At 38.5% G+C, this 10,000-nt stretch overlaps 2 protein-coding genes across 2 annotated transcripts; both read left to right on the forward strand.

The window, feature by feature from the left end:
* The first annotated feature begins 2,878 nt into the window (after window positions 1-2,878).
* LOC147471802 (cuticle protein 19-like) lies at window positions 2,879-3,771 on the forward strand. Its single transcript, XM_086537161.1, has 2 exons — window positions 2,879-2,943; window positions 3,116-3,771. The coding sequence occupies exons 1-2, from the start codon at window positions 2,932-2,934 to the stop codon at window positions 3,461-3,463; spliced, it is 360 nt and encodes a 119-aa protein (XP_086393287.1). The 5' UTR covers window positions 2,879-2,931; the 3' UTR covers window positions 3,464-3,771.
* Window positions 3,772-8,700: 4,929 nt separating this feature from the next.
* Window positions 8,701-9,803, forward strand: LOC122242503 (cuticle protein 7-like). The gene is made up of 2 exons (XM_042999800.2): window positions 8,701-8,736; window positions 9,096-9,803. Exons 1-2 carry the CDS (start codon window positions 8,725-8,727, stop codon window positions 9,441-9,443), a joined length of 360 nt encoding a protein of 119 aa, XP_042855734.1. The 5' UTR covers window positions 8,701-8,724; the 3' UTR covers window positions 9,444-9,803.
* Window positions 9,804-10,000: the final 197 nt, after the last annotated feature.

The following is a 10,000-nucleotide window of genomic DNA, read 5'->3' on the forward strand; positions in this document are numbered from 1 at the left end:
AAAATAGAAACAGATAGAGACAGCGACGGAGAGATGAACCGAGAGAAGAATTACCCTGCATGAGCCAGTGTCATCTCGTCAGTCTGACAAGATTTCGAGCTCTTTCCAGTTGCCAGAACGTTTATTGTCTCACTTCTCCACTTCACTTGTCCATGTTTCAATTCATCCTGTCTAGCAGTAGTCGAACTGAGCGGCTCTTCCACGGCCTCGCTCGAGCGCTTCCCTTCCTTTCCCTTTCACAGACTCGGCAAACGCTTGTATTTATTGTAAATCATGTTTCTTCTTATTTTTTAATAAATGCTGACATGTGCAATATTAGAGTTTCTTTTGTAATCCTCTTATTTCATATGAACGTAGAAAGCAACAAGTAAGAATTTGTATACATACACACATATTTAAATATATATAGATATAAATGTATATGTACATATATATATATATATATATATATATATATATATATATATATATATATATATATATATATATGTGTATTGTGTGTGTGTATGTGTGTATATACGTATATATACATATATACATATATATATATATATATATATATATATATATATATATATATATATATATATATATATATGCAAATGTGTGTATATATATATATATATATATATATATATATATATATATATATATATATATATGTGTGTGTGTGTGTGTGTGTGTGTGTGTGTGTGTATGTGTGTCTGTATATACATATATGTATATATATAGATAGATAGATACATACATACATACATATGTATATATATACATATGTATATATATATATACATATGTATACATATATATATATATATTTATATATGTGTGTGAGAGTGTGTGTATGTGTGTGTGTGTAGGTGCGTGCGTGCGTACGTGTGTGTGGCTGTGTTTGTATATGTATGTATTTGTGTGCGAACATTTGCTCTGAATGTGGAGAGCGAGACTGATGTCTCACTCTTTGACCGGGAAGTTATGTAGAATTTCTAAGCCCCTCCCAATGTCTCTTTCGATGGGAAACGAGCTTATCAAAAAGGTTTTTTTACACTTGCATGCGTGGCTTCAAGTACCAAAATTGTTTCTTTGTATTTTACTTGGCAATTGTCGTCCTCTATTCAAATATCTAAGAAATGTTTTTCAAGCGAAATAAAAGGAAATAAAATGCATTTTTAGAAAGTAAAGAGTCGTATCCCTACCACTCCTGCCATCGATTCTATGAACGGTGACTTGATTCACTTGATTATTACGATCACATATATTATGTGATACTCAGCATAAACCTACGAGAACAATACATAGAGTAAATAAAGCATATTTTCTTTCAAGAGGAGCTATCCATGAGAAGAAAAAAGGGCCCAGTAGACCGGGAAGCTGTGTCGAGATCTCGCGCTGTGTTTGAAACAGACAGTGACTTATCAAAATGGATAAATGCCGCCAAAACCATGGCCATGGGAAACACACGAGTAAGATATTGCATACTGATTACGAATTGCCATTGCAAGGGAATGGGTAATTGAGGTGATCCTCACCTGTCTGGCCAAAAAAGATAAGTCTGATACAGTTGGACACGTAAGGCAGAACGTGTTCACGCTTGCTTTCTCTCTCTCTCTCTCTCTCTCTCTCTCTATCTATCTATCTATCTCTCATCTCTTTCTCCTTCTCTCTCTCTCTCTATTAGTTTCTCTCTCAGTCTCTCTCTACTCTCTTTCTCTCTCTCTATCTATCTCTCTCTATATCTCTCTCTCTCATCACACACACACACACACATGTATATATATATATATATATATATATATATATATATATATATATATATATATATATATATATATATACATATATATGTATGTATATATCTACATATATCTACATATCTATATATATATCATATATATAATACATATGAATATGTAAATATCTATCTGTCTATATATATATACACTATATATATATATATATAATATATATATATATATATATATATATATATATACATATTGTATGTATGTATATAATGTACACATATATATTATATGTATAATATATACATATATGCATATAAATATATATATATATATATATATACATATATATATATATATATATATTGTTTGTATATATATAATGTACACATATATATATTATATGATATATATATATATATATATATATATTATATATCTATGTGTGTAGACATATATATGTAAATATATATATATATGTATACATATATACATGTGTGTAGACATATATATGTAAATATATATATATGTATGTATATATATACATATATATATATATATATATATATATATATATATATATATATATATTCGACAATTGCTCAGATAACTGTTGAACAAGTGATCAATCTTTTAAATTCTACCCAAACTTCTAACCATCATTTCATTGAAACATTAAGAGAAAAACAACATGGCAGTCTGGTTCAACTATGATCCCCTTCCATCCCCACCTGTAGACACATCTACATATCACTTCCTGTCATCTGGAAGATTTTAAGGAGGCAAAAATTAATTTAATGGCGTGACCGGTGTAATTGTCGCGGTTCATGTACGTAGAAACTTTGTCTTTTATTTTTTCAGTCGTTCGAGAGTTCATCGCCTAAAAAAGATAAAGACAGAAACAAGGATGAAAAATGAATGAGTTTACCTTTAATTTGACTGTCACCATACAACTTATTTCGTTTATTAATATTTTAGCTGTTATCATTGCTGTGTAACTCATTTAATAAGTTATATTAATCTGGCCTAATTATCAAGGTATTTACAATAATCAAAACATCAACGCTGCTATCACCCAGATGATTGTTTCACCTTCGGCGAAGGACGACGAAATGGCCGGAGTCGAGGCGTACATAAGGCGCGGTTCCCTGACCACGACAGCACTCTTCGACGCTCTCTCCCATACAACATGTCTGCCAAGGTAAGCTGGCTCCCTTCGCGGACTGAGTAGTACCGCTGTATGCAGATTCAAAACTGAAATTCAAGATTGATTTTGCATCTCTCTATCTTTCTCTCTCTCTATTTCCTCTCTTTCTTCGCAAGGAGAACGTAGCATCCCTCCCCTGTGTTCATTAGCAATCCCACTCTTCCAGCTCTTCGTCCTGTTCGCCCTCGTGGCTGTGGCCTGCGCCGCCCCCCCCCCCCCTTCCCCCCCCTCCTCCGGCCCCCCCCCCCCTAAGGAGCCTGGCATGCCCTTCGACTTCGCCTACGCCGTCAAGGACGACTACACCGGCAACGACTTCGCCCACGACGAGACCAGCGACGGCAAAGTCACCTCGGGATCCTACCGCGTCCTCCTCCCCGACGGTCGCACCCAGATCGTCACCTTCACCGCCGACCACCACGCCGGATACGTCGCTAACGTCGCCTACGAGGGCGAGGCCTCCTACCCTGCAGCCAAGCCCGCCGCCTACGCCCCTCCTCCTCCCGCCTACGCCTAAACAGAAGGCCCTCTTACTTCGCCTGTGATATAATGCTATGCGTTTCACACCTGCCATCCACCTTCCGTTTTCCCAGCCCATCCAGCTCACTCCAAGCCCCTTGACTCCTTCGCCGTCACTTCCAGCGTTCTCAGGACCTGCTCCTTGCCGCAGGCTCATTCCCGCTCCATATGCAGACGCTTGAGCGGCTCTTCCACGGCCTCGCTTGAGCGCTTCCCCTCCTTTCCCATTTATAGACGCTTGTATTTATTGTAAATTATGTTGTTGTTTTTTCCATTTTTTTAGAATAAATACCGACATGTGCAAAACCATCGTTTCTTTCCTGGTCATCCTCTAAAAGATAAATAAAGATAAAATAAAGGCACGTAAAAAGATATATTGGTGAATAAACAAATAATTAAACGTAATATTTCTTGTATGTATATGTATATATATACATACAGTACATATGTATAAATGTATATACGTATGCGTATGTATACAAACACACACACACACACACACATATATGTGTATATATTCATATATATGTATATATATATATATATATATATATATATATATATATATATGTATGTATGTATGTATATATATGTGTGTGTGTGAAATACGGCAACAGATGGAAGCTTTGACCATTATATCATGTTTCATAGATGGAACTGAACATGTATCCACGCGTGCATCGTTAAAGTTTCACTTAGATAACTTTATAAGTACGGAAGTCTGTATGTATGCACAGTTAACTACACATACCCGCACACTGTCCCTGGCGCTCTACTGTCTCGGATTCGAGGACTCGCGACCGTGAAGCAGTTGCCGCAGGCGCACGCGCTCGCCGACAGGAGGCTGGCGGCTTTGGTGGGGGGGGGGGCATTGGAGAGACATAGAGTAGTAGAAAACTTAATGGGCATGAATGATCAAGTAGTGAATTTATGAATAACGATGATCACATGATTAGTATGAAATATTGTATTAGAAGAAAAATGGTGAAGTTTTGAATCATAGAGAATTTTATCAACTAATATGCCTGTGAAAAAATCTCGTATAAATTATTTTTTGTCCGTTATACTAGCTATTTACAGAGGTCTCTTTTAAAATTTATTTTTATTTATTATTTTTTAGAGCTATTAACAAACTATTTAGTAATAACCAATCCATGGCAATTTCATCATTCACTTCGTAAAGAAGCATTCTTGTATGCTTATATGCTTGTTGCCACACAAATGCTTTTATTTGCAAATTAATCACATTCCAACACGGCCTATACCTCACGCAAGTAGGAATTGGTTAAGGAAATAAACACGACGTAAGTTAACATCCTCGAGAGTATTAATCAGTTCGAGTTCACAAGGTTAAGGCAGATGCTGGGGCGACGGCGACGCCTTCCTACGCCCTTCCCAACTTCCACGGGACTTCTCTGGATAGATCGACGAGTGCGCGTTTCGCCCGCGTCCGCACGTATGTAAGGTTTGTTATCAGAACTACCAAATTTGATTGCTCATGATTTTTAGAATATGCCTTTTCTACTTTAACATATATACTCGTCACCCTACCCGATCACTCCAAAGCGCCAACTGCTGGTGAGAATAAGCACCTCTGCCTATTGCTTCACATACCCGGGTCCTTGAATCTCTAAGGCAGTAGACCTGGGGAAAGGATAGAAAGAGGATTTCTGTTGACAAATGGTGTGGGTTTTGAACTCCGTATTTTCTTAGCAACATCTTTGTTTCATGGCCCCATGACACTGCGACTGTAAAACTCGTTCATGAGGGTATCAAAGGGAAAAGGGTGATTATGAGACTTTCTTTAATCGAAATGATATCCTCGTTTGTGTTCAAGCGTCACGTGTGGCCCAAACTCCTTTTCTCCGTGTATGTTGATCTAGTGAACTTCCTTTCCATTTCTGACCAGGGCCGAGGGGGGAATGCCTCCTCAGGACATACCAACACTAAGAGAAAGGTAACTCAGTTCCTGTGACGGGCGTTCTGTGAAGGTTTCCCTGTCACGGGTAATTGGATTGTCTGGTGGTGAGTCCGCCATTCGTAACCGGTCCCTCACACCCATATTTTAAAAGGATATGTTTGAAGATATCGAATCCCACACCACGATAACGGAAAAGGTGTCAGATCCCAGAATTATAGAGTTGAGTTAAAACATGGACGGTGTGTCATAATGCTGTTTGTATATTTAGATATGAAAAATACATATGGGAAGGCTATCATGTCCTACCCGAAGCTTTCTATGTAAAATGAAATGGCTTTATTACATAATGAAAGTGAAAAGATAAATAATTACCCACGAAAACGACAGAATTAAGTTGCTTCCCAAAGCTGTCGACCAATATGTTGCCTACATTTAATTGAGAAGTTCGTAACCAATGGGAAATTAACCAAAAGAGCGTTTCAGCATTTTTTTGGATGAATGTTATTCATAGCTTTTGCAATATAGACTATGCCCTTTGAAGAATCATTAAAGATCTTATGGATTCATTCAAGTGTATAATAGTTGAGATCTATTGGTGTTTTCGGCTCAGTAAAGAGATAACAAAATACACCCATTGTGAAGAACCAAGTCGTCCTTACATTAAAAAGTAAAGCGTGCGCTGCAAATCTTTAATAGGATATGTCTAAGCTGAAAATATAAGATTCTTCCTTTACTTCAAAGACGGTGTTAGAAAATATATTACTGTAAAGAGATTAAATGTCTGAAATACTTCAGATAAAGGAACCATGTCAATTACGTCATTCTCATAGTTTCATAGTAACAATGATCTTTTTTTACACTTTCTCTGCTGATGCTTAATTGGTGGAATGCTTTGGGCACAACGGCCGTGGTGTCACTACTGATGGGGATATGGAAGCGGGCCTTGAGGGCGGGGACGTCAGTGAAGCCGACGGAGGCAGAGCAGACGAAACCGTGCATGGAACCTTGCTGGTGGTGCAGGACGCATGATGATGCCAGGGACGAAGAGTAGTCGCAATTACTGATCACTTTTTCAAGATGAATCGAATAGAAAACGATTACCAGTTCAATCATTTTCCGTATATGGGTGCAGTAATTCTCAGGGTGTTTTGAGTGCCATAGTTTACTTTTTCAAGTTAGTATGTGCATATCAAAATATCTTTCACCGAGATGAAAGAAAAAAATATCTATGGAAATTATGTTATTCAGATTCTTTAGATGAAAAAAAAAATATATATATATACATATATATATATATATATATATATATATATATATATATATATATATACACATATATTCTGCTAGAACACACCAGATGTATAGTTTATAAATATCAAACTTCAAAAGCATTTCATATATTCCATATATTCAAATAATCGATCAAAACTTTAGATTACTGGAAAAGTTACTAATTACGCTGCTGTTACATAACCGATCGATCATAATAGTAATAATCAAGCCCACTCCAAAGACAAGAAAAAAAAGAAAAAAAAGAAAAAAACTATTCACAAAATAACTTTATACGAATACAACAAAATAAAGATCTAGCAAGTGTGTGTCTGTGTGCATATATATTGTATGCCATCTATTCTAATGGCTATTAACGAATATCGATTTTAAGTTTGAACATATACCATAGAATATCACTTCTTGCAATGTCATCTAAGTATTCCTCTGTGCATATGTTAGGCTAAGAAGAACTATCGGAATTCTGCTCTGCTTGCTAGCTCTTTAGAGTTCCAAGTATTGCCAAGTGACAATGGTCCTTACTGACGACAGGCAGGGCTTGAAAAGCTGTCTCTGATTCTCGTGAAGGACTACACTCTCTTCCATTCATGCACTTCCCTCTTTGCTCTATAAAGAGGGAAAGGTAATTAGATATCAAAAATAAAACATGATGTCCTTTTTTCAAATTCATTACGAAAGACTGAACGTAAAGGGTGCCTGCGTCACCTATTAAGATTGATAGGATTACCAGTAATTGAGAAAGTAGTTGATGGAGATCCGCCAAGGCAATGGGTCTCAGGAGGATCAGTGATTTCCCATAGGAAAATAGTCCAAAGCGGCCTCGAGTGAACGAAGAGGAAAATCACAAAGTAAGAAGTGTCCCAGCACAGTGCTTCCCTTGGTTCTGACCCGGGCCATTCATTCAAGCAACCCAATAGGACAACAGGTTCAAGAAGGACAATGAACACAGGTGGTGCGACCTTGCACGCTGACTGATCCATGTATGGATGACGTGGCCATTCGAAACAGACCTGTCGCAGTTAAGGACAGCGGCATATTGCAGCAAAAGACGTCATTCAGAAGGTGCATATTGAGACAAGATATATCGTATTCCAAGGGGTGTTTGTAAAATTGTATATATCATAAATTAACCAAAATTCAGACTTCTTCAGACTCTTCAGTTATTTGGTACCCCAGTCTTAGTCATACTATGTACCAAAATCCGGTGATTTCAAACAAATGGTAGATGTTTCACTCCGTGAAGAAAGACCACACGCACACACACACACACACACACACACACACACACACACACACACGTTTATATATATATGTATAAATATATATATATATATATATATATATATATATATATATATATATATATAACTTTGACTTTGACACGTATATTGAGACTAGTGGTTGCTTACATCTCAAAAAGATAAGGTAACATAGGTTATCCTCACCCCAATCTTAGTCCCTCTTTGAATTACAAACCCGGTACGACAATCGTGGTAGCCTGGTTCAACCGTGCGACTCCTTTATCTTCCAGATCAGCCTCGGTACTCATCCCAGTTCCAATCAAATAGGTTTCCCTTTCCTCCGAGTAGGCAATTTAATCTCAATTACATACATCTGATATGATACTTTTTGTTTTGAAAAAAACAAAACAAAAATGTGAAACCATATTTTCGTTGACGTAAACGTCAATATTTCTAATTTTGAGATTCAATAACACAATTGCGTCGATGTAGCCTGAAATAAGAATCGAATAAACATCGAATCACCCAAAGTATAAAAAACAGGTTTTCACGTATAATTGGACAAGATCATGATGTATGTTTTTCATTGCCCTATAATTTACTTAGCCAGTGATCTTATTAATCTGGCTTAATAATTATAGCAATTACAGTAATAATAACATTATCGACACTATCGCTCAGTTAATTGCTTCACCTTCGGCGCTCCAACAGTCTAGCGAGGGATGACGAAATGGCCGGAGTCGAGGCGTATATAAGGCGCGGTTCCCTGACCACGACAGCACTCTTCGACGCTCTCTCCCATACAACATGTCTGCCAAGGTAAGCTGGCTTCCCGCGCTGTATACACATCCAAAACTGAAATCTAATGCTGATGCTAAATTTGTATCGAAACGATAAGCTGACACACCGTAACAATGGCACCAGAGAGAGACATAAGCTGTCAGATCATTGAAAATGCCCTCTGTCAATTTTCTTTTCATGAATATATCAATATCAATAATGTTTGTTTTACTATTATCATTAATAATCAACTCCGTGTTTTTCTTTCTACGCCTCATTGCCCGTTACTCATTTTCTCTACCCTCCTCCCCTATCTCTCTCTCTCTATTTCCTCTCTCTCTTCGCAAGGAGAACGTAGCATCCCGCCTCTGTGTTCACTAGCAATCCCACTCTTCCAGCTCTTCGTCCTGTTCGCCCTCGTGGCTGTGGCCTGCGCCGCCCCCCGCCCCGATTCCCCTCCTTCCTACGGCCCCCCCGCCTATAAGGAGCCTGGCATGCCCTTCGACTTCGCCTACGCCGTCAAGGACGACTACACCGGCAACGACTTCGCCCACGACGAGACCAGCGACGGCAAAGTCACCTCGGGATCCTACCGCGTCCTCCTCCCCGACGGTCGCACCCAGATCGTCACCTTCACCGCCGACCACCACGCCGGATACGTCGCTAACGTCGCCTACGAGGGCGAGGCCTCCTACCCTGCAGCCAAGCCCGCCGCCTACGCCCCTCCTCCTCCCGCCTACGCCTAAACAGAAGGCCCTCTTACTTCGCCTGTGATATAATGCTATGCGTTTCACACCTGCCATCCACCTTCCGTTTTCCCAGCCCATCCAGCTCACTCCAAGCCCCTTGACTCCTTCGCCGTCACTCCCATCGTTCTCAGGACCTGCTCCTTGCCGCAGGCTCATTCCCGTTCCATATGCAGACGCTTGAGCGGCTCCTCCACGGCCTCGCTTGAGCGATTCCTACTCTCCAGATGCTTGTATTTATTGCAAATCATGCTTTTTTATTTTTTAATAAATACCGATATGTACAATGCCGTCGTTTCTTTCCTGACTATTTTCTTTGAAGGTATTATGGGGAATGGACTGAAATATATATATATATATATATTTTTTTTTTTTCAAAAATCAGATAGAGGACTAAGGAAAAAATACAGTAAATAGAAACGAAAAGCAGGGATACGTGTGCATGTGTGGACATGCGTGCGCATATATACAGATGCAGAAATGAAGATTCACAAATACAAACATCGATAGAGAGATGAACAGAGAGAAGGGAGGACAGGAAAAAGAGAAAGAGAGAA

The sequence above is a fragment of the Penaeus japonicus genome, unplaced genomic scaffold (assembly GCF_977035675.1).
Source record: "Penaeus japonicus unplaced genomic scaffold, GWHDUDI00000001_assembly GWHDUDI00000005, whole genome shotgun sequence".
In the NCBI taxonomy this organism is placed as follows: domain Eukaryota; kingdom Metazoa; phylum Arthropoda; class Malacostraca; order Decapoda; family Penaeidae; genus Penaeus; species Penaeus japonicus.